At 42.0% G+C, this 26,519-nt stretch overlaps 1 protein-coding gene across 1 annotated transcript; it reads right to left on the bottom strand.

Annotated features, from left to right (window-relative positions):
* Positions 1-1,493: 1,493 nt before the first annotated feature.
* Positions 1,494-23,322, bottom strand: LOC117541748 (beta-catenin-interacting protein 1). Its single transcript, XM_034208907.1, has 4 exons — positions 23,145-23,322; positions 13,175-13,289; positions 12,640-12,730; positions 1,494-2,356 (listed from the first exon to the last, which is right to left on the bottom strand). The coding sequence occupies exons 2-4, from the start codon at positions 13,268-13,270 to the stop codon at positions 2,298-2,300; spliced, it is 246 nt and encodes an 81-aa protein (XP_034064798.1). The 5' UTR covers positions 13,271-13,289; positions 23,145-23,322; the 3' UTR covers positions 1,494-2,297.
* Between the last annotated feature and the right edge of the window lie 3,197 nt (positions 23,323-26,519).

Genomic DNA, 26,519 nt, shown 5'->3' with positions numbered 1-26,519 from the left:
AGAAGAACAAGAGGGGCCTTGTTTATAAAACTGCTGTGTAGATTTCTTGAGAAGAAAATCGTGTGCTTTCTAAAATCTCCTTTCACCCATCAATCCAGTCCCTAGCCTCGGCACCCTACCTGCTCACTCCCAGAATTAAACATGAATGATTAATGGCAGGCCTGCTGTGAGTGTTAACACACACATCAATCAGTGTGTCATTCGAATATTTGTAAGTGAACACAAAAGGTCAGACTGCAAATACACAGAGAGGGATGTTTGTTAAACGTCACAGATGTTGATTCAGTAAGACGTAACGCTTTGTGGTCATTTCTTAGTTGACCGGTAAGAGACGGTTAGCAAATCACAACAGCAGTGAGCGCCACAGGATTAGAAAGGCAAATTCTTAAATAAAAAACACGTTGTTTATGCATGGTATTAAACAAAAAGCCAGAGGTAACCAGGGCTCACTGCACTTGGTAAATGTGTCTTGGTTCTACATTTTCAAACGTCCTGCCGTAAGAATGTGGACAGGATTTAATGTAAAATAGCTGGACCAATCGGGTGTAGATTGTGGGTATAAGCCTGTAATTGGCCTGTCATTGTCCTCCTTTTTCACTCAGCATGTCCCTCTTTCTGTCTGCATGTTAATGTGTTGCTGCTCAGGTGCTGCATCCTGTGCTAGGACCCGCCCCAGAAATACGTTAACAAAAGGGGCTTTGTTCCCAGAATAGGCGCTTTCACACTGCGGTACTTTTCCCACAAAGGTTCATGTGAACTTAGTTCATGTGAATTCTTTTATCGCGTTCACACCAAAAAGAGCCGGTACTAAAATTAGTTCATGTGAACCTTTTTACCCCCTCGAAAGTCCCTGCTAGAGAGCAGGGACTTTCGAACGGCTCTTTTGTGAGAAAAGAGCTACATTTCTGATTGGCTGGAAGGATTGCAAACCACGCCCCGCAAAACTCCCAAAAAGTTTTGTGAAGCCGCCATTTTATTATCCTCGCATTAGCATTATTAGCATTAGCATTAGCCCAGCGCAGAAACGCAGAGAGACTAACTTATGGCAACACAAAATAAAACATGGGAGTGGTGGAGATGAGGAGGTGTCGGCGTTCTGGCGATTTACTCGGAAGGCTTCAGTAGAAGCTGCTGGGAGTCCCAGCAGCTTCTACTGAAGCCAGTCCCCAACTCCGGGGACTTCCGGCCGGGGACTTTGGGCGGCAGTATACGCCGTGAAGTGGTTTGCGGCCTGCCAGTAAACCCAAAGCAGAAGAAGAAGAAGTGACGTCAGCGGCGTCATTTGCCTAATCCACCCCCAGGGACTTTTTCCAGTGTGAACGCGATCTGTACTTAGTTCATGAGAACTAAAGAGTTCACATGAACTAAGTACACATGAACCTTTGTGGGAAAAGTACCGCAGTGTGAAAGCGCCTAATGTTTACAGGTGCAGCCTGACCTTTCTCACAGGCTAGGCAGGACTATATATATAAAAGAAACGTTAATTTTCTGAGAAGAGTTATTAATACATTAAACTTTATTTGGCTACTTTGTCTTCAGCATTGAAGTTTCAGAAATGTTCCAGAGTATCTAGAACAGCTGCGTGGGAGATGGCGTTGCCATATTTCACACCTTTTTCTATACACCTCAAATGTTATAAATGAGGCCCCTTGTGTGACAATACAAAAGCCTTAATGACACATCAGCTAAATCAAAACATTTCAGCCCCATTAGGGTAAGCAGAAATAATAAAAATGTCTCCCCTAACACGATCGACCATCACACTCGCTGCTTGACCCAAACTATATTTCTCTTTGCTTCAATCAGCTGCTGCCGGTCACATTGCTCCAGTGACCGCAGCAGATATATCACGTAACACTGCCTAATGTCTCAACACAGACAAAATAATACAAAACCAACCCACCCACAGAAAAAAAAAAAAAAACTACATTTGATATTCATCCACACGACCTGCGAGTGATTTCACTGACTGCCTTGTTGCCGAGGCTTGAGCACATAGTGACTCTCGGGTCATGGTGGGCCAGCTCGAGTGTGGGGTGTGGGGTGTGTGGGGTGTGGGGTGTGGGGGGGGGTTGAAGAGGCTGGGGGAGAGAGCGAGGCAGCTTCTGGAGTCTCATCCCCTCCTCTCCCTCCTGGGCCCCCTCCTCTCCTGAGCTCATCAGTGTCGCGTTTGGGTTGCTGTGTGGATCACATGCGGGGGGGGGGGGAGATTGAGGGGGCGCAGTGGAGGGAGATTGAGGGGGTGCAGTGGAGGGAGATTGAGGGGGTGCAGTGGAGGGAGATTGAGGGGCCCAGTGTCACTGTCGCCGATCCTCCGCCTCCTGCCGCGAGAACGCCATGACCACGTCCTCTGCACCTGAAAACCAAGAGCAGAATGTCAGGCATGTCGTGCAAATAAATACACTGTTTGGGATTTTAATTACACAGACAGAGATATTAACACAACCTGCTATTCTACAACATAAAACAATGCAACAAAAGCATAAAAATAGGCAAGATTGAAAACCAAGAACAGTGTAATATAATGTTGATGTTAGAATTGAGTACTGTCAAGGGAAATAAAAGAAATGCCACATTTTATATGGATGTTGAATCAGTTTCAATGGAAGAATAAATGTCCATAAAAACTGAATTTTCCTGCTCACAGAGCTTAGCTGCAGTGCCTACATCAGAGGTGCCCAGTACGTCGACCGCGGGCGACCGGTCGACCGCGGGGGCAATGCTGGTAGATCGCGAGTCATTCATAAAAAAAAAATCCTGTTCCGTTAAAATAGACAAAACAGGTTTTGATCCCTCCTCCCTGCCACTTAATTCAGGAGTTTACTTGATTGACAGAAAAAGCGACCTATCGCTTTCCAGTCTGTTAACCCAGAATGCAAAGCGATACAAAATCAGTCAAGTGCCGGGAAAACTCAAATTAAGTTAAAGAGACAAACAAGAGACAAACAACAAAATGAGTGCGGGACCGAGCAAGAAGCTAAAGACATACCACTTCCACCCAGAATGGGAGGAAGAATATTTGTTTGTGATGTCACATTCAAAGATTATTTGCCTTATTTGTAAAGCAAGCGTCGCTCTGCCAAAGAAAGGTAACGTGGAGAGGCATTATCGGAGTGTTCACAAGGCATAACAGCGACTTCCCTCCGAGTAGCGAGTTGAGAAAGGTCATGTATTATTGCTACACAAATATTATCTCGCAATCTTAGTGTCGCCAACTCGTTTCTAACATGCAAAAAGACAAACAAATGTCGGTGTATTTTCGATCTTTCCAATCGAGACGAGATCTCTCTCCCCCGTCTGTGCGCGAGGGGGCGGGGCAGTTTACACACACGCAGCTGCTACAAGCAGCAACACACGGAGGAGATGGCGGAGAGAAGCGCTCCAAGGTGTGGTTAAATGTTACCCGTCTTGAGGTGGACAATGCTCCTTGCCAAGAGAGTTCAGCATGTGAGGGCGGTAACACGAGCAATGTGTCTAAACATTTAGCAAAAGTGCACCACATCCAGACGGAGGAATGCACCGGGTTCGACTGTCTTTCTAGTAGCTCTGCAGCCCCATCCACGAGTAACATTTCCACGTCAGGTGTTATGTATGCTCGCAGCAACACACGCAGTTAACTCAATGATTCAAACACGGGTTAATGATTAGAGGAAACTGAGTTACTCTTTATTTTGTTAAAGTTTCAGCTATTCTGTTCACAGTTCTGTCATCAGATTATTTAACACGATTTGTTAAAACATTGTTGTTTCTTTTGATGTGAAATATTATTTATTTAATTTAAATAAAAAGCAATGTTAGTTTTGTTCACAATTTGTTAATTTAATAATATATGTATTTTTGAATCAAGTATTCATCTTTATTGTCTTCATTGTTAGTTTCCACATGCCTAAAACAACCTCAAGCTAAATCTAAAAGTTGATGGCTAAACAAGAGCGTTTGAGAAATTGTGCAAGGCATACAGTAATAGTCTGAATAGTCGATTAGTCGTTTCATTAATCGATAGATTCATCGATTATCAAATTAGTCGTTTGTTGCAGCCCTATTATCCCATGTATAAATAAAACGTGTTATTCAGCAACCCTTGCAATTTGGGATTTTATTTTTGGTTGGTAGACCTCGGTGAGCTGGTCCTTTCAAAAGTAGCTCACCAGCCCAAAAAGTGTGGGCACCCCTGGCCTACATGTACCAAAATGCATTGTGCTCAGGCTTCTGAAGCTCAGGGTCCCCACCTGCAATATCTTGGCGTCTAATGCAGCTGCAGCTTCTCTCTGCTGCATTTCTCCAAATGAACCAGGCTGAATATCTGAGTCAGCCAAACAGTGTAAAATGTATCCTTGAGACACTTTTCCCCATGAAGTGATACTGTTGATTTATTATGAAGGCCAAATCTGATTCACAATAAACAAATCCTCCAGAAGTGCAGAGTGTGCAGTTCCTATTAGCTTAACACTTTTAATTTCAATATGTCAAAGATAATCAATCAGGACATAGAGGAGAAGTACATTTATTCCAGTTCAATTTACTTATTGTATGTATAAGTGTATTACATTAAATGTTGACAAAGGAGGTTTTAATATCCAAAACAAAACGGTATCTTTTACTGTGATGACTGGAAATGTCTCAGCTCTTTCATCGATACAAGCTGTGACCTGATTTGTGATCAGTTTCTGTCTGAGACTGGCGAGTGAACCAAAGACTTATATAAACAGAAAAAGGCACAAAAAGATCTGCGTTCAGATATCCATAATAATCTGGAAAAAGGAGCTCAAATGTGTCCAAAGCAATAAACTGGGCTCAGATTTTATTTTTCTGCTCACTGTGTTCTTTCTGGGAACGTGTGGCAACTGCTACAAACAAAAACTAAATACAGTACAGTATTTAATTTCACATTCTGTTTTTATGTTCGACATGTATATAGTCTAGTTACTCTGAATTGTACTTGCACCATTGTATCCCTTACATTTATTTCTATTCCTTCTCGCACTATTTTTATGTATATATTGTGTGTCACGGGAGGTGGAGCCTGGGAATTAAGATTTTCCTTGTGCAAATGACAATACATTTTATTCTAGATTCTTCAGTGTGAAGCTATCTGAGTTTTCTTCAGGTCATAGGATCCTGTCAGTATCCTGTAAATCCTGTCAGTTGTGACTATAAATCCGCAGGGGCATAAAACGCTGGGAAAACCCTTTTGGTGCAGGCCTGTAATTGTATCTAGTACCTGTTGTGGAAAGCTGCCACCTGCCCTCCCAGCGCCCTGCCGGGAGATACTGCAACACATCCAGTGACCGCTGACAGCAGCATCCTGTGCTGCCATGATAACACTCAGATCTGAGGCTTCGATGCCATTCAATCTCCTCTGCTGTGGCAGCTAAGGCCATAAGCACAAGATTGTCCGTCTGTAAACAATACTAGATTCCAGCTGATGATATTAACCTCGCTGAGCTGGGGAAATATAATCCCTGGGCCAACAGTAGAGACACTGAAAGGATCCACAGCACAAAGGGTTAGATTTCTTGTTTCTCCTTATGTTCCTCTTTCCCTTTCACCAAGTTAATGATGACAAAGCTGTAGTTGCAGGCTGTTGTTTAACAAGGAATCACTAATTGGTCTGTTGCCGACTGAGATTCATCACCTGCTTCTCCCTGAAAAGCTAATATACATTTCCAATTCTGTTTGAGTAAATACCATTAAATAAACTATACTTTTTCAGTGACCCAATATGTCCAACTCGTCTCTCATATAGGGCCGATTTTTTGGCAAGTACTTCACTTTGAAAAGTCAGTCCTTCTGAATATAGAGAGCTTAAATGGCTTGAAGTGGGAAAGTATTAAAATCCCTCGTGCACTGTCATGCTCGGCCACCTGGTGAAAATGCTTTTGCTTCTTGGTAATGGAAATAAATTGATTGTGAGACCAAACGCCTCTAGTCTCCTCAGTCTTTAAATAAAACATGTCTCTTAAAGACGAGGGGAGCAAATGACAACTATGTGCCATAGCCTACAGGAAGCATGCATTAAGACATGTGAGGCTAAGATCGTATAAATATCATTAACACCGAGTTCAACACCCCAGCAGACGGTTGCAGATTTCACACAGCACCTCGTACATGTCGGCTATAAAAAACCTCCTCGCCACAGCCATCGAGTGCTTGTTAGATTTAATTATTGTGGAGATATATAAGTAGGCCAGGGAGGGACTGTGAGCTTCCACATGTATTTGGCACAAAGGGCGGACCCTCCTCATCAGACAGCACAGACCCTCCAGACTGAATTGTGTGTTTCATTCGGCTATCTCTACGGGGAAGATAATTAGCATCTTTCTTTGCTGAATTCAGATCGACTTGGTGAGATCTAGACTTTTGGGGGAGGGAGCCTTTTAATATGAACTCTCAAGTTCCTCTTGAAAAATCATTGGCCAAACGAAATTAGGTCATGGCAGAGAAGAAACTAGAGAGATTGATGAAAATAATACTGGCATACACATGCTGTTCGTCTTCAGTAAAAGCAAACATCTCTGCTTTGATACAGCAGGGGGGATAAAGATGTTCAAACATGAGACAATTATGTAATGGCACACAGTGGGGAGCTGGAGCTAGTGCAGAAAAGCACTACTCACAGGATGGTTTGGCGCAGGGACTTGCAATAATTTATCACAATAAATGCCAGTCTGAATCATTGTGCGGTTGTGTGAAGGAGGTACATTGTGTAACGGACAGTTCAGAGCCAGGACAGTGTGCAACACGAGCCTAATGACAGCAGAAAGGCTCTCAGAATACATCCAAGTGTATGGCTGGGCTATATCTGTTTTACTTTGCCTGGGAGTCATGTGACACACACACACCCCCCAACGTGATGGGGACGTTAGGTCCCTCAAAGCTGTTGCTTAGCGACAGATAGAAATCAGACTGCATCAGTGGACGCTGCTGCCAATGAGCAAACGGCTCTTACTTACTCTTTTACTTACTTAGGGTGCAGCTCTGTGTCCGGCCCCTCCCTCCCATGTGCACTGATCCCCTCCTCACCCAGCCGAGGATTACATAAATAACAGTAACAACGGGCATGTCATCCGATTTGTACTCCATTAATGCTTTGAGAGGAAGAAAAGCCCCTTCTAATGGTCTTTCCAGGGAAATGGGTTAAAGCAGAACTATTTTGATATCTTTGAAAAGTTGTTGTTGTTTCAAATAAATTAATAAACAGAGGAGATAGTCATTAAGCCAATATCTCAAATGTAGATATATTATACTTTTCTAGTTATTTGGCAATTATTTTGAAAGGAAAATTGGAGTATCAGTTGTGATCCATCAGCAAAAACACATGGGTTTGCTGTCCTGGCTCCAAAATGGTGGAATGAGCTCCCCATTGACATCAGGACGGCAGATAGCTTGCACATCTTCCGGCGCAAACTGAAAACTCATCTCTTTCGACTCCACTTCGAGCGATAGAACTATTAACGAAGCACTTTTATACTAATAAAGGACTGGCTTACCTAAAGCCAGTTGAGTAGCACTTGAAATGTTTGGCTCTATGAAACCTGATGTACTTATATGATTCTGTTTTCTTCAAGGTTGTGTCTTCCTGGTCGAATGTACTTATTGTAAGTCGCTTTGGATAAAAGCGTCAGCTAAATGCAATGTAATGTAATGATCACGTGCAAATGTCTGAAAAGATTATCTTCAGGTTTGTTTCCTTGGTTGGGAAAAATCATGAAGCTGTGGTTCTTTGGGCAATCATTTTATAGTTGCGTCTCATATCTGCTAATGTTTCAAATGTAAGTTTAAATGTAAAATATATATTGAAATATTCTATAATCATATCTTCTAATCTAAAGCATCTGCATGTAGCTATAAATAGCAATAGGGCTAAATGACAATGTTGTTCATTATTTGCTGTGGTGGGGCCCCACTGCTAAATGGATGCAGAGGAAACACTGTTAGCAGAATCTTCCAACTGAGATGTATTTCAAATCATCATTAGTTGCATCCTCAGCCCACTATAAGCAGCCAGACCAAAATCCTTATGGGACGATCAAGACACCAGATAGATTTAGTAAATTCCACATTTGATGGGCCTCATCAAGAAAGTCAATCATCTTCTGCAGGTGTTTTTTTAGAGTGCAGATCCCAATACTCATCAGTTTGATTACACTTCAATTAGATCACGATTTCCCCAGAATTTGAGTCAGGTAGTCGTGACACTTCATAAATCTGGCTGTGATTCATGCTTCAGTGACAAACAGGATACATGAAGAATCAATAGCACTCTGGCCGAGTTGCCACATAAAGGCGTTGTCACATGGCTCCCACTTGAAAAGGTGGGTTAAAGGATTGCGTTATACAAGGAGTGTAATACAGAGAAATCTAACAAGACGGTGAATTGACAGTTCATGTTTGTGTAAGAAAGGAGAGGGACAGAGAGATTGGTACATCACACTCTCTCTGTGTAATTAGCACTCCAGCTTGCCTCCCAATGACACCTGCTCCAATCTACCGATGCAGCACGTTGCAGCAACACCAAAGGCATCAAGGGACCTCAGCTTTCCCAGGACAACAGAGGTTGCTATGGAAACCCTATCCTCCTCTATCCCTTTTGTTGAGGCCCTGAGACATGCTTTCTGGGGAGGAGCACATTTCCTTGTCAAATCAGTAAACAAGTTTAGCTGTGACAAACTGTATTGTTTCAAAGTGACACATGTTGTTCGGCCATAAAAAGCATGGGATACGAGCGATAAAGGGGAAAGAACCAAAGCTGATAAGACAAACTTCTGTGCATCTCGTATTCTGCAGTCAAAGCTCTCTGCAACACAGAGTTTAGTAAAAACCAAAACTGGAGCAATTTACACAGAGCCCGAAAAAACCACCATGCCTCATTTAATGAGTTCTCACTTCATTTCCAATCACAATAACAGCGTTTAACATCGCATGCCCAGCGTCCTAATCACTGCCAGAATGAAGCTACATCAAGGCACTTCGCTAAAAAGCTGAATAAGAAAAAAGCTCCAGAGCCTTTGGCTGAGAATTCCTCTTTGGCCCTGATTAAAAACTGCAAAAACAAAATAATGTATTTGCATGTATGCTAATCAGGCAATTAAAAACTATCTGAATGCAAATGTCATGACCCACAGACTTAAAGAAATACGAGTGGCAGACCAAAGTAGTGGTTTTTCTCTTGTTTTTCCAAGAAGGAGAGCAAGAATAAATTTTGACAGCAGAGCAGAGTCTGAAGGAGAGACTCTTTTCCAATCAGATCCTGATCAAGTGGCTGTGAGGAGAGAATGCACAAGCCTCAGGATGGATTACACTGCATCCCCTACACATTTGTTTTCTTATCAGAATAAGCTAAAGCTGACAACAGCAAGGATGTATGTAACCCATTTGTCACATTACCTTTGGTCTGGCTCTCACACCTGCACTTCTATTTATGTATTTAATGCAGCCCAGCCTTGACTAAGAGTAATCAATAACGAGTGCTTCTCCATGTCCTGCCTCCAGCGCCCTCTAAGCATGATGCCGCCATCCGATCGTCAAGCCATGTCTGACACGTGACACTATAGCTCTATACGAGACCCCTGAGGACGCTGTATTGGAGCACCATGCTTCTTTAAACTAGCTTTGGTTTCACACCGCTAGATACTGTGGGCTAGAAAACCTCTTTGCCTGGAGCATTACACCGCTAATGGTGGCTCCTGTGCTGACAGCCTGAATGCTTTTCAATTTAACAGCAGTCACACGATCGTATTGTGTGGAGATGGATGAAGTTACTATAAACCCTATATAGTGCAGACTAAAGGTATAATCAGACAAGCTGAAGGGCTGAGTCATCAGCAGGCTGAGCCGCAACAAAAGAAAACCAGTGTGCTTTTTTATTACCAAACCAATATATGCTATTTTTATCTTGAGACTGTGAAGCAGAGGAAGTGAAAAAGCAATGTGGTTTCATTTCTACTGGAAGTGGAAAACTCTAGGCACCTTATGATTAGATAATGTTCAGAGGTCATTTAATTAGACACATCAAATCTTCATTTTGAGTTCTATACATGATTGCCATTTATTTTTTTCACCATGAGATTACTTTTAAAGCTTAACATGTAATATTTATTTATAAACCAAACAGACAGACAAATGTACTTGAATTATTCATCATAAATAGACAGACTGCCCAATCTAACAGTGGAGTGGCGATCATAATGTACAGAATTGGGCTGTACATTCTCCAATTATAGATTTTTCTACATAAAGGAGCTTATATTTCATAAAGAAACATGATGCATCTCAGTATCGATTTTTTCCCCACCCCTGGTTTCTACAGCTCAGACAAACCTTTTAACTCGCAGGCCAAGTGGAAGATTATTAAGAGTCTTTCTCACAATTGAAGTATTGTTCAAGCTAACCAGTACAGAACAAGTCAAATAAATTGAAGCTACTCTAGCCGGTACGAAGTCTAAAAGGTGAAACTGCTGTGAGCAGATTCAACAATGATAAAAGACGAGACATAGAAAAACAACCTCTGCCTGGAAATGTGCTGGCTAGTCACAGAGAGAGGTGTGTCCTGCTGCTGTGTGACGGTCAACCAGGACAGACAGTACTGCTGCTGCATACAGAGGGACGGGGGGAAAGGTCTACTGCCGTTATAATGAAGTGAGAACAGAGTGTGAACCACAGAGAGAACAACCTCCACTATGCCAAGTACAACTCAAAACAATGTGTATATCTTTTCCCTAAACTGTATTATAATAATTACAGAATTGATGATACTTCAGATGAATCAAATGCATTCTTGCTTGTTTAATATTTACACTTTGTTGGAAGGCTGTGCTTCTGTGAAATTACATTTAGACTGTGCAAGTTGCTAGGCAATAAAATGTTTCCTTTCATCTATTCCCCCCCCCCCCTATTACCAAATCTAAATGAGATCAAACAGTGTGTGATTCCCTACTCAAACAACCTCAAAAAGGATCCCCAATGTGCTGATACTTTGTGTGCGTCAATTACGCCAACATAGCGGATCCTCAGAGGCTTAAAGCGTTGGCTTATGCCTCGACACCTACAACCTGCTGTCCTTCAGCGTTGGATATTTAAAAGTGATTATCTCTCCATGATGCCTAATCACGGTACTTCAGAAAAGACGCAGACCACAAATAATTTATTGGCACACTGAGGATTTGGGCAGTCTGGCCAAATTACACTATAAATGTGACTATTTTTGTGATGTATAATGCATACTCGGAGCACCTTTCACCAGTCGTATTCGTCCATTATTATGAGGCCCTTCTTAAGCAGTATTGACTGCACAGAGACATGGAGTCCTGTATCTACTAAAGGGCACAAAGGCAGAGACCGAGGGCATGCAGCACAAACTGAAATCTAGTCTCCGATGGTTAGAACAGTTTTTCCTTGTACGATGTGAGGGTCTAAGGACAGAGGGTCTCGTATTGTCATACTGATATTCTGTACAAACTGTGAAGTCCACTGAGACAAATGTAACATTTGTGATATTGGGCTATATAAATAACATTGATTGATTGATAGAACAGACAGGAAACATCCGTTTTTGGTGCTGCACCTTCAGCACCATCCTTCCCATCTGATGTAATGTACTGCTGCTAAATGAAGAAACACATTGTAATAATGCAATATACACTATTGCCAAAGATGCAATGATCCACATTAACATTGTTATGATGCACCCTCATATTGCATATGGGGCTGATTTTACCAAACGTGACAATGCAGTTTAATACCCCTGCAGGTCAAGCAAAGAAGATGAAAGGACCGGTGAAGGACAACAAGACAAAGTCACTGTGACTTCTTAATACCCTGTTTTACCATAATCCCCAAACCTTCTTCAACACAGGTAATCACAAATGTATCAATGCAAACAACTCTGATTGTTCTCCTAGGAGGGAAAGGACACGGGCCAATGTCGCAGGCAATGTTCCTGACTCAAAGCTCCCCGGATGAGACCAATATGTGTGAGCGACAAAGTAAGGCCCGGGCCCCCACTGGTGTTCCACAGGAGGACCACAGGGCTCATATCTGAAGGCAGTGTTTGGGCTGAGCCTGGAAGCCCTTATAAGGGTAGTTATAGAACATATGAAACAATTTGCTGCCATCTTCTCAGGTAACTGCAGTGCTCCACACACACTGTTTCATCTATCGCCCTCTTGTGGTAAGACAAATGTAAAACTGTAGATGAGATAAAGACAGCTCAACAGTGCTCTCTGGTGGATTGAAACGGATGATCACCACTGGGTAAACAAGTCTTATAACACACAGTATGAACAGTGATTTGCTTTATCATATCCCTTCTGAGCCGTTTGGGAGAAGCAGCGCTGCACTGAGTCACTGTTCCAGTCTCTCAGTGTTTGCTGTGTGAGTAATCTCAAAGCGAGTGAGTCAGCCTCAATCCGTTACGCCTGTTGGGGTTAAAGACTCGAGAGGAGTGATGCATGTGAAGGGATTTTTGCTTCTTGTCGTCTGAGCAAAGTAACACTTTTGTGACATGTGGAGGTGGCGTGTGAGCTGAGGTAAATGTTATTTTTTACAGGCCTTCAATCCTTTTGGGCAAAAACTATTTTTTTTATAGATATGAAACATTCAAACTACACTAACTATAAAGTGTGTGTGTCGAGGTCTTACCCTGGTCTATGTTGTGCTGTGGTAGCTGGCTCATCTGACTGTGGACCACACCTGCGTAATTCCGGAGAAAAGCCTCTTCACTGGGCGTCAGCTGAAGAGAAAACAATTTACATTTCCAGTTATAAAACCACACACAATGTTATCTTGATGGACAGCAAATTAATGTTTTTCTCATGCTAATGTAGTCAGTCTTTCAGTCCCTGGAAGTTGTGCCTCTTATCCTGGTATCTCTGGCTAGACTGGTTTGTACCTTTGGAAAACAATTGTGAGTTGGCATGGAAAGGAGACTTTACTGTAGAAAATCTAATTAATAGATACAGACTTTCAATAATAATGATTCTGTTAGGAAATAATGTTTCTATTGGTTTTGATAATTATTTGTCTTGATGGCTGTTTAAGAGACAACCACTGATGTGCATAAGCTGGACAATAGACAGCACTTCCAATTGTTTTCTGCAGTTTTTTTGTTTCTTTAATCTGTAAATGTCCAAAATGTTGCACAACCAAAATTCGTGTTAGGCAAGACTGCACTTACATTTGATCCCATTTTCTTTAGCATGAGCAGGACCCGCACTTTCTGTTGGACGTACATGTCTTCAGGAGACTTCCCCGGGGCCTCCTCGCGGTTCATCCCCCCTGCTCCTGTAGCTCTGGACACAAAAAAAAAAACACGTTACACAAGAGCTGCGAAAAATCCAAGCTACACAAACACTCAAGGTGTTATAAGAAGTTAGAAATACTTTAACACAGAGTTGTTTGAGATGCACTATCGGACGGGCCTTAAACTGATAGACTACAAAACAGATTTTTTTTTTTTTAAATGTGATCACTCACCCCTGCATGCTTGAAAACAGATACATAAAAAGTGATTACACTTTTGTGTTTGTATTCTTTAGTTTGGTTAAAATACAATATGAGTTACTACTAAATGCAACCCTGACACATGCATTTTACACAGAGTATTGATAAACCATTGTATAATTCATATAATCCATGGCAGTATTTAAGCATGAGGTTAAGGCTCTAGCTTTAACAATCATGGATGTATTATAAGACATATAATACTGACTGCATTTCAATTACCTAACATAATTCTCACATGTCTTTTCCAGATTTATAAGGTTAAATAATACAAACTAAAGTCTATGTGATAACTTCCTAATTTGTAACATCCATACAGTGGTGATATATACAGTCAGAGGCCTTGTCTCAGTGCTGTTTGGCCCTTCACAGCGTGAATGGCTGTCATCAATATTTCATAGCAGTTTTCTCACAGATCTCGCCCCTGCCTGCTCCTTCCATCTCATATTCTCTGTCTAACTAATGACCTATTTTCTCTGTCAGTCTGCAGAGATGCAAAATATAGGCAAAGGGGGAGGGAGAAGAAGGCAATAAAAGGAGCTGCCAAAGCTAATGAGGATGACAGAAAAGGGATAGGTTCCGCTGTGAAAGCACACACAAATCAAGGTCGACTGTCGCATTAGATCTCCGTTATAACGCACCAACAAGACGTACAGCGCGGTTTAAAATGCAGCCTAATTATGCCAATTGAAAATGCGAAAAGTCAAAATAATTCAGAGAAAATGGTGGAAAATAAATCTTTAACGGGATGAGTCTGGTCTGAAAAAATTGATTTAATGGAGAGAATATCAGTATGCAAGTCAGGATTTGTTCTCCCCTTTAAATCCTTCATAAAAAGCCTATGGGAGCCGCAGAGACTATGATAGTTCTGGTAATTTATTTTGGCCTCTTATCCATACAAAGGACCTCTAATGCATGTTGACAGGCCGTTTGATGTGGGGTTATATTTAATTGAGGAGCTGGCTCGCCGTCCCCACTTCCCAGAGCCCAGAGGGGGGAGAAGGAGGAATGGGGTTGGCAACGTTGGCCATTGGCAGGCGTTCGGGTGCCACTGTGAGCGTGTGGATTCACCCAGATCAGAGCAGCTGGAGACCATATCTGGCTATAGTCCTTATAATGACAGCAACCTATGGTGGATGTTTATCGACAGCAAATTACACTTTTGTTTTTGGTCGGTTCTCTGTCCCACACAGTGAGCATAAGACACAGAAGAGGAGGAAGATGAACACATTAGTTATTCACTTCCACCTGAGCGTTGCGGGCCTGGTTAAATTAGAGAGCCACTGCAGTCTCAAAGCAAGACAGCCATGAAAAGATGGAGAGTGTGCTGGTGTCAGTTACTAGCTACACCCCCAGGGAGGATGTTGGTGGCCAAGGTGAAGGGGGAGGCAGTGACATGTTTGATCCGACTCCCAGCTCCTCACATGGAAGAATTATGACTCAAGCCAGAGACACCTACCAGTGAGACGATATAGAATGAAGCATGATATAAACACAGGAGCACCAGCGAGGTGACATGCATCTGAATCAGGCTGGGAGTCAAACGGTCACTGCGTACGAGGGGATAAAACAGCAGAGAGGGTCTGCGGAGAAAACTGTAACAGCCAAAAGGCGTCATCTTGTCTTGGAGATTTTTAAACGTCAAGGATAATACAACAAACATCCTCAACATTAAGGCTTATTTTGAGACTTGACTTCTACAAAGGCTGATACACTCCACATTCATCATCTGTATAAATAGGCCTTCTGCTTTCATGACTGAGGCATTTATGAACCTCTGATGTTCCCGTTTGAAGTTTGAAAACTGGCCATATTTAGTATCATCTCTACCCGGGATGTTTTGAGAGATACAATTTGTATACCAGCCTGAAATAAGCATCTCATCTTCTCCAACTTTCAAAGCAATATCTGCTATAAGAAGAACAAACGCAGTGTGTGAAATTCCATAGGGAGAATCTCGGCAGGAGGTAGAACAACGTGGAAATGTAAAAGCGGGTTCGGGTTATCAGAGATCTTCTTCTATTGTTTTGACATGTTTAACACTTTTGAAAAAGAAGAAAGGAAAATTAGACAGTTCCTATTCTGTATTTCACATGTTCCTCTTCAGGCTGGAAGTAGCAGAAACATGTAGATTACTATTTTGGGCAGCAGAGTAGCCACAGACCTGGAATAATTACAGCTCTGGTACTCAGTGAACTGGACAACCTGTACACAACAGTGATTAACATTGTGCATATGATTATATAATGGGCAGCTTCATCCGTGCAATCCTTCTGAACAAACTAGCTTTCCAACCATGTTTATAATTCCATGCCCAGATGGTACTCGGCTGCCAGAGACTTAACTTCTAAACAATGGCTTCCTGCGTATCACTGCTGGATTACAACATTTTAAACACACTGGGTTGAGATAGAGTCCAGCTCAATGTGATTTCAAAGCCAAAAATCATATACAAATGTTTTCATTGGCAGGCTGTATTATCAGATGCATGTAGCTTGAAATATTTGACAATGTGAATGATCAATATTATAGTTTTATACAGAGATCCCAGAGCTTACGGTGAGGTTCAAATTGCTTGCTATGTCCAAAAGATTACGATTGTCATAAAACAGTCAAATATTTCCATAATATGCCATGATATTTCTGCATTTTGATTGACCTGTTCTGGGAAGACAAACTATTTATAGATGTCTAAACTTTGTATGTGCTACTTCATACTACCATCTAGATGACTACTTGTCAATTTAGACGAAAGCTGCTTTTTTTAATGACATCTGTAAAATCTGACAAATCCAGTAAGTCATTTCTGCTATAAAATTATTGATTTGATTGGGATGCAAAAAAAAAAAAGAGAGACAAATCTCTGCTAAAAACTCATAATGTTCTGAAAAAGAACCTTGAAACATTTCGCCGACTTGGGTTATTCCTGCATTATTCTGATGTGCATGCTGTTTTGTGTCTTGTAATCATTTTAAGGACCACAATAGGGTTCCTCGGAGTCCTTGGTGAGTGTCTGATGTTGGGTTCTCGAGGTGGGCTGGCTCAAGACAAATCCCTCGAGGGATGCCAGCCCCAGACGCAGGCAGCTAATATTCTAGACGTAATCAAAGGCTTTCTTTAATGCTGATCGAGCCCTAATCACCCCCCCCCCCCTCTGCCCGTGTTGTAATGTTGGGGTGAGCCGAGACATCGAGCCCTTCTGGGCAGCACACCGAAACCACACTATCCCTGATACTTACCTGTGAAATCTAAAAGAAAAAATATAACACTTGAGGAGCAATCCAGGCCATGTGAAGTAAATAAATAATAAATATCACGATTTTTGACAAATTACCTCAATATTGACATTGACACAATAGTGTAGGGATTACTATTGACACATTCACAAAACATTAACACAATGAAAATGTGTATAAGTAATCATCAGTAATGGGCATACAATGACTAAGCAAGTAATGGCAAATAACAAGGCAGCTAAAAGGGTCTGGTAAAATCTGAAATTGTAATAATTTTACTGTAATGAAGCATTCAAAACCAGGAATATTACGATAATATCTAGTCTCATATCACAATGGTGATAAAACAATGTTATATATATCCGAGCCCTACTAGAGACCATGTGTATATCCTCTCAGTTTTCATCAAGCCTTAAAGAGCCTGTGACACGAGTTTCCCCCATCATCCAAACCCATCAATTTGAGTAAATATTGTCCCCTTGAAAACCGTTACTGAACTGATTTTGGATATTTGTACTTTGATAACCATTATCTGCCCTTCAATGTTGACCATTTCCTGGATCTGCTCGGGGATTCTTCAAGTCCCGCCAAATTACGTGTGACGTCATGCGGGCACAGCGCTCCAGCTGCACCGTTCAGGATCCCAGCATCTGCATGTAAACGCACGATGGTGCACACAGCAGCAAGCTCAGACAGCTCAGACAGTTTCATTTTGAACGTGTCTGAGAGCTCATATGAGGCTGAAGGATCGCTTTATGTTGTATCTGTTAGAAGTTTAGGAATTAGGTGCGTCAATATGGGCGATCATACGGTCAGTGGTGGACTGGGACTAAAAATCCATCCCGGGACTCTCGACCGGCCCACTTCGGTACCGCTAGTAAGTTGTCAACGGGGGAGTGGGGGATGTCAGGGGCGGCGGGTTGCTGTAGTAGATAGTAAATTTAAATATGTAAATATTTGTGTCACTGCATCCTGGTAAAATACAAATATAATGCAATGTCCGTGTCTTTGACATTAGCGCTGCCAGCCTACCTGTGCCCTGTACTACGAAGCCAGTTCAACAGACCCTGGATATGTTTGAGTAACAAACAAACTAACAACAACAAACTAACAAACGAGATCTCGCTAAGCGGTCCTACGACGCTGGTTATCAACTCGGTAAATCAAGCCAGGGTTTCTCTCACCAGCTGAGAGCGCGGTTCACGTCTAAGACACGAGTGGATCTGACTTTAATTACATTTGACTCGAGTGTTTCGTCAACATAATGTGTTGCTAAAAATAATACTTCTGCATACAGTAGCCTATGTGACACTGTAAGTGTTGCACGGCCAGATACGGCTGGAGAAGCTGACTCAGATAAGGAAATATATGATATATTATGATATTATATGATCGATGATCTGATTGATGATGTAATATGAATGATAAGTGCGACACGTCGGCGTCTTCTCTGCATAGGCCTACGGCAGTTTAAACTGTATTTCCTTTATCCTGTAATATGACTTGAGAGATTTAACTCCGCACACTGAGTTGCTCTCTTTTCTATAGACGCCGGAGGCGGGCAGCGTCAGGTAAAAAAAGTTTATTTAGCCTTCCCAAACCTGAGCCTCACGCGCCGCCTATGGGGGATGTGCTAGTGACTTATCCGACCGGCCCACTTCTGGTACCGGCCCATCTGGATTCGTCCCGATGGCCAGTCCGCGACTGCACCCAGCCCACGTAAACTGTCAACGGGGGGAGCCTCGCTGCGGGGAAACGGTGGACCTGGTGTCCCGATCGAGAGTGGGAATAATAATAATAATCCGTGCATTCTATCCATTAATTTCCCCAACATTGTGGTGAAAAAACCACACGTTTAATCCATGTTGGTGTACAACTACAAAAAGCATCGGTTTGTTTTCTCATCAGGAAATGCAGACCGGCTCAAACAAACGATTTTTAATCATCATTCTCACGATCATTTAATCTATCATATGTTCGCCGAATTGAAATGAAAGCACTAATAAATGTAGTTTCATCCACTTGAGTTTACAACTACAAAAATAATCGATTTGTTTTTATATCACATCCGACCGGAGGAAATTCAGCAGCTCTCACTACCGATTTTTAATCCTAATGTAATCATCATCTTCACCACGATCATTATGTTTATGTTCGCCGAATTGACATGAAGCACTGACAAATATGAATATACTGTAGTCAACTTCATTAAGACGTTATTAACGTGCCTAAACTCAGTAATTCACCATTTCTACGCATGACGACACCACTGTGTCGCGTTTGGCTCTCTCGCCGCACAGTGAAGCGTTCCCGCATTGACGTCACTTCCGGCTTCCCCCAAAACTTCAAAATGAGTCGAAGGAATTTCCCCGCGATGTTCGAAATTATTGATATTTAACGGAACGGTATCGCTTTTTCTTTTTTAAACTGACGGTTCGAGATTACTAGTAGCCCAATATTTCATTGCACAACAGTTGTTGGGATGCTGTCACAGGCTCTTTAAACATTGAAGTGTTGCTGCTATTATATTTCTACCAGTGAAACAAGCTTAAATATACATAAATCAACCATTTTGGGGAAATGATAAATAGAATATAAACATTGGACTGTGATCCGTTTTAGAAATATATTGTGATTTCAAAATGTCTTAACTTTAGTGATTACTACAACACCTTATACAGCCAATGCATGGCATGTTCAGCAATGCCCCTATAAAAAAACAGACACGTCTGTTCTCTGCATGCCAGATTCTTATGCAAGCTTGTGTATCAGTGTCCATTAGTGTCTCTGAGAAACACAAACATGGAGAAGGCTTCTCACAACATTCCAACACTGTGACCGGGCCACACAGTGCAGCGGGGATCTGCTTGCCAGAGATTACAGTATGCAATGTGATAGGGCCTCACATTTGCTAAGGGTCATGAAGGGCAGGGGCTGCCAAAGTGCACAGGCCCAGTCACACATGGCCCGGTCCACTTGTCCAGCTTGTTGTTGGCTTTGAGATCGGCTGTGCACATGATGCACAATGTCTGATTGTTCAGGAAATCAAATTAATCCAGCAAGCAGAAAAACTGAAACAAACCTCGGAGTTGACGGACAAACTGGGTTTAGTTTGCAGCTATAAGTCTGAACTCTATAAGACCCTGAGAGGCCAATAGCCTCTACAGATACAAGAAACCAGGAAGGAAAAAAAGAAGAATTTAATCATGAGCTGCTCCAACCACAAGCAAATGTGTGAGAAACCTCAGTCGGCTGCTGGAGCTGCCAGCTGAGATGCCAACAACCTGGCCTGGTTCAGCAGAGCAGCTGCAGGTACACGTACGTACACACACACACTATCTTTTACTGATGACACACAACCTAATAAAACAACTAGAGTTCATATTGAAATTAGTAGACTGTTCTAATTCAATACTGTAACGTTAGTCACATTTACATCAATTTAAATGTTTATCTTGTGACATTAACTATACTGTCTCAGTGTTTAATAGTATAGAAAAAATTGGCCTTCAGCGTAAGAACAATTTCTCGTTTTAAATTCTCTTTTTTTCTTTAAACCAACGCTCCAGAATGTAAAGATACTACATTTACATTGTTTCAAAAGGAAAGGAAAAAAACTAAATATGTACATTTTATAAGTAGAGCTGCAATCATAGTCAACTATTAGTCAGAGAAATACTGCTAACATTGAGATAATTGATTTAGTCATTTCATTTAATGCAAAATGGCATAAAAGGGTGTTTTTAGACTTCCAGGTATGGGGATAAGAATGAATATCTTTGATTACATTTTATTATTTTTCTTCACATTTAATAAACCAATCGATTAATGTAGAAATTAGTTGTCAGATTATTCTATACTGAAAATAGTTGCAGCCCTATTTAGAAGCTAGTAATACATGATTTCCAAATCTAAATTGTTGACATTTTATTTCAGTTGATTCATTGACTAATATTTCAGCACATGACATTTGTTTTAATGGTAAGTCAGTCCTATGACACTGCTTCTTCCCAGCCAAGTCTGCAGGAGGACATAATGAAAAGCGTTTGACCGGCAGCCGTGCAGTCACAGAGCGACACACTGGGTCGGGCAGCTCGGAGTCCTGAAACAGCGTGAGCCAGACATCATAAACCAGAAATGCTCAGGCCTGGACTTGCTGGATGTCTGCATGCTGCCTTTGTGTGAAGCCATCTCCTCACATGTACAGTGCCATAACAATGGCTACAGTATTTGGGGACAAAGGTGATGAACTGGATTGTGAAAACATGATTGATAAGTAGGTCATGTCTTGTTGTCCACCATTTGAGGCATGAACTCAAACAATCCTGTTCAACTGTACTGGCTTAGTTCATAGCTGGTTTTCTGGGAGTGCTTAACTGTCCTTGGGCTATTTCTACATAACGTTGATACTAGGATCTACAGAGAGTGAGTCACAGTAGACAAGACATGACATTTGACAAATGTATACCTTATGTCATAGGGAGACCTTTTATAGATGGTACACATTATTAATCTACCCCATTATTAAGCTCCTACTAGGATACACTTAACAACTCGTACATTGTTAATACTACTACAGTTCCATTAGGAACATGTATGAATGGTTTTCAGCATTTATATTTTACAAGATTGAGGCAATCTGATCTTGCAAACTTTTTCACAATACTACATTTTTATCTATCGGTTATTCATGCTGTAGAACTTAATTAAATCTGGTCTATGATCTCAGAAGAAGATCTTAGCTCTCTCCTCACAGTCCCTCAAAGGAACAGAAACAGAAGCTGCAGCCTTAAGCTGGTCCCACGGGCGAGCGGCTGAAAGATTTTAGAAGCGCCAACATCAAGGCAGGGAATACAATTCTAAAAGCTATCGGATCCATATGCTTGGAACAATATCACGCATTGCAAATGTGCATGATACCGTGCGCACAAAACAAAGAACAGAAAAGATCACTATGCCACTAAATTATGTTTAACAGTCATAAAGACTTGGTGGTCCTCCAGAAGGACTGCGTGTGTGTAAACTACGAATGGATCCAAGTAGCTTTAGTATCATTGTGTCAGGCCACTACGTGGGCTGAGTTAATGCTGACAAGTGTGTGCTGCCAAACGCAGAGCACAAGGTTGTGAGATGAACAAGCCCTCCCTCCTAAACTCTGCTCGACAGCAGCTGATGAGCTCCCCCTGGGGATGGAGCAGCCGCTGAAGAGCACCTGCCCTGAGGAAGCGAGGTCCTAATCTCTCTGCAACATCCACCCAGTTAGGGGAATGTGCAAACTAAGGCAGTCCTGAAATACTGTGGTCCATGACCAACTCTGCAAGCTGCCTGGAGAATTCAGAGCGCTCGCCTGTGGCCCGGGCCCTGATACCCACTGACCGCAGCTCTCTCATCAATGCCCTGCAGCAGGCAGGGTGCCAGCTTCATCACTCAAAGGCTATCTGACATGTGGGGGAAAAGCAGAGACTGTAAAAGGCAGCATGGCACAATGCATCTATGGGTGGCATGATCCAAAAATAGAAACCCAGTGAAGGAGTTATGGGAATAGAAAACTTGAACTATGAGCATTTTAAGCAAAGTGACCGCATTCTACATAAGCTGTTGTGGCTGGAGCAGCATTTAAATGTTGTCTAAGCATTTCCTTGGCTGACTGGTAGGTGTTTAGTGAGTGGGACAAATGGCCCTGTAATTTGTATTTAACCCTACATGTAGGCGTGCATCATGAGCATGTAGTCTGCTAAATCTGTGTATTTCAGATACATTTAACATCACAATATCGTCTGCAAGTGAACCCAACTATAACCGTTAACGCCCTCAGTGGTCTGCATAATGTTACACTCGCGTTAGCTGAGATTTTAGAGTTTTTAGTAGTTTTTTCAAAGTCAAACTCTGACTGAAAAAGAAACACAAAGAAAACTAAATTGAACGGCAAACTGTAACAAAATAAGGTTTGTCTTTCTAATTTTAAGCTATGGAAACACATTGTGACAGTGAACGGATCTTGTTATCATGTTGCGGGACGCAGACTATTCAAACTGTAGCAGCGCTCATGCTAGCGAGCAGAAAGCCTTCGGTGCATTTTCCACATTAATTTGAATCAATATCCGTCGTGTAAAAACATGTATGGACGATTTTTTAAACGGCTTCACGAGTTGCCTTCGTTTTAACCTGAGAATCATTACATTTAGTCCCCACTTACTACCCGCGCTACCTTTGGAAAAGCAGCCCATGCTAACCAACGAAGCTAGCTAAGCTCGCTAGCATGCCCGAGACAAAAGCCTGAATGAAGTTCCTGTGAAACCCCATCCAGGTGCCGCTGCGCTCCAGGAGTGTGGACGCCTGGAATCAAACACACGTATCGATTCACAAAAACCCTGACAATGTGCGCCTCCTGAAGAAAAAATAGCTTACCCCTCCTGGTCCAGCTTTTCTTTATTCTCTGCTCTGTTTGAATGGTGTGTTGTTGTAGGAGGGCGTCCTGTTCCGGGGTCACATCCCTCCAGTCGGCAGAGCTTCGGCGGACTGACTCCGACTCGACGCAGCGAGTCCTGCTGGAGCTTCAGTACCGACACCGGCCACCGGGGCCGCCACCGGCCCACACTGTACAGGGCAGCTGGAGCTGTTAGCAAACCAGTGGTGGGATGTACCTATTTACATTAAAGGTCCCCTATTATACTGTTTTTCATCAATATATTATAGGTCTCACCATCTCAGATATATACAAAACATGTCTGAAGTGTTTGGCTCGAAATAACAAGCAGATCACCCATTGTAGCATCCCATAATCCCCTCTTTCTGCCCTGTTTCTAAAGTGCTGATTCTCTGTCTGTTACTTTAGTTTAGATGAAAATAAGGGTCCACTCCCAACGCCCCTCTGCGAGATATTTGGTTAAAAAGAACATAATGGTGCTCTAGGAGGAGATTCAGGTGATAAGGTTGGCGGTAGTTACCTTGGTTGGTTATTGGCTAATGGTTACACCAGTCAAAAAATCGTTATGACATCATAAAGTCAAAATCTAATCAGCTTATTTTTCAGACAGGTTTTTATATAAATGGATCAGGACAAAAAGTGAGTGAATCTTTTTTCCTGAAACTTTCAGAATCTCTTCCCACAGAGGGGACACATGTTTATGTATAAAATACATGAAAAGGTGCATTTTGCATGATAGGTCCCCTTTAAAGAACCGTAAGTACGTTTATAGGCACTTATACATACATTACGAGAATATCTTCCATTTGTATTGTAACTTTCAATATGGATTTGTAGTTATTATTATAGTCTATAATTATAGATTAGTTGTGGCTGTGAGTGGGTTCCCGGAGTTATACGATACAATGTCGTATATCTACCGGGACCGCAACAAAAAGGAGCTGGCATGGAGGAAAATAAGCAAGGAAGTAGGCTTATCTGGTGAGTTATACAAAAATATACATCCGTTGTTTGCTTGATTACAGATACCAACAACACATTAGCATAACCAAGTTAGCTCAACCGCCGGTTTAACGGCAGATAACGGTTAAAAGTTACCGTTTGTAAACGTTTTTTTCTTGTCAGAGGAGGTAGGCTATGCCGAAGGAAGTGGGAAGAGTTTGAGGGACACCTATGTGAAAAAAAAGAAGAGGGAGAACTTAGGATAGGAGAAGTGGGTCAGCAGCAGGGACCAATACAAAATGGAAATAGTCTGCGGTCCTGTCCTTCCTCGACCCATTTGTTACCCCCGAGAAAAACTACCAGCAATATGGTGTCGGGGGTCGAGGAAGACAGGACCTCTGAGTACGGAGGTGAAGCGCAGGGAGCAGACGGGAGAGGTTGGTTGACAAGTGGTGCTTGAATCAGGTACCGGTGTTGACTTAGTACCGGTTCTCGATACCCATCCTTACTTATGAGCATCCTTATGTTCGAAGTCGAACATGGTGTTTGTTATGGCCAATCCATATAGCACAGAAGTCCAGTAACAAACCACCACTCCGGTTCAGATCAGGGGGGCCGTTCCTCCCAATCACGCCCCTCCAAAGTCTCCATCATTGCCCACATGTGCGTTGAAGTCTCCCAGCAAGATTAAAGAGTCCCCATACAGGACTCTTTCCAGGGTCTCCAAGAAGGCCGTATACTCTGAACTGCTGTTTGGTGCATAAGCACATACAACAGTTTGAGTTTTCCCCCCCATAACCCGCAGGCGTAGGGAGGCGACCCTCTCGTCCACTGGGGTAAACTCCAACAACGAAGCACCCAACCGGGGGCTTGTGAGTATCCCCACACCCGCCCGGCGCCTCACACCTTGAGCAACTCCAGAGAAGAATAGAGTCCTGCGGCATGGTGATGCTGGACCTACAAAAGGCTTTCGACACTGTCAATCACCCCATTCTGATTGACAAGCTAAAAGCAATTGGTTTTGATAAACTATCGGTGAGCTGGATGCAATCCTACCTGGAGCACTGAAAAAACTGATTTTAGATGTTACATGTTTTAATCTAGCCTTTTTTAATAGATTTGAATGTGTTATTGCATCCTTCTTATCTTTTTTAATTAATCTTAACATATATTGTCACTGTTTAAAACAAGCTAATTTCATTCATTTAAAAGTAATTAGAAAAAAAATATGTACAATTTAATTACCACATATGGAGAGGCGAAGTCCCTCCCCTTCCGAAAGCCTCCATGGGACCCCAGAAGCGGAAAATTATACATTGAAGTCAATGGAGAGAGAAAGGTTATCTTTTGATCCCGTTTGAATTGTGCCACGAATGACACATATGATGTTTGTCAATTTAAAAGAACATTTTGCAAGTAAAAAAAATAAAAATGTGTCGTAAAATTGTGAAGTTACACATTTTTTCGTGTGAAACCGCTCAGTGAACTACAGGTCTCTCGTCTCGCACAATACGCGTCTCCAACATAAAGATGGCCGTCACGTTAGCACATTTCACCACATTCTTTCAGAATGAGAATAAAAGTATTTTACGAGGTGAAAATCACTACAAGTCTGGGCACGTTGAGAGCTGTACCTATATGAAAGGGGAGTTAGTCGGTTCTGTAAGAGCCAGCATGCGGGACCGGCTTTACAAGGTTTCGGTGAGTAATATGAGTGCAATGTGTAACGTTAATGTCAGCTAGCTAACATTAGCTAACAAGGTACACTAACGTGTTTTGTTTTAGTAACTAGTTTTCTCCTTAAGAAATTCGTGGTCTCTGTGTATGCTGTGGATAACATTAGTGTTCACAAGAACAAGGTACACTCCCGTGTTTTGTTTTAGTTGCTCTTCAGATTGAAGCGGACAGTTTTATGTGTGATCTCCTTTTTCTCGTGTCATTTGAGTTTATTTGCTGTTTGTAGATTCAAGGATTTTGGTTATCTAGGCACAGCTGTGTGTGACTCCCTCTGGTACACTGGTATGTGTTTTCCTAATGTAGAGAGCATTGATTAATTAATAAACTACACACTGAGTCTAGATCCTGACCAAATCCTTTTTTATTGTTGATCAAATGTTTTTCAAAAATGTATTCATACACATTTAGAAAAATACAATGTACAATCACAACCAATACAACACAAATTACAAAAAATACAGAAAAAACAAACAATAACAACAATCAGACAAGAGGACAAAACTATGGAAAAATAAACCCTCCCAGATCCGGACCATCCTTGTATTATTGCTCATTCAATCTATTATAGCATGCTAACAAATGGTACTTACTTTATTTTTACAGATCTGCATGGGAGACGATGGCGCGATGCAGAGCGCTGTCTGTGATTGTGCACAGGAGATGTACAAATGCAGCCA

This window comes from Gymnodraco acuticeps, unplaced genomic scaffold (genome assembly GCF_902827175.1).
Source record: "Gymnodraco acuticeps unplaced genomic scaffold, fGymAcu1.1, whole genome shotgun sequence".
Taxonomy (NCBI): Eukaryota; Metazoa; Chordata; class Actinopteri; order Perciformes; family Bathydraconidae; genus Gymnodraco; species Gymnodraco acuticeps.
Note: the sequence above shows the minus strand (reverse complement) of the source record. Positions and strands in the feature narration are given on the sequence as shown.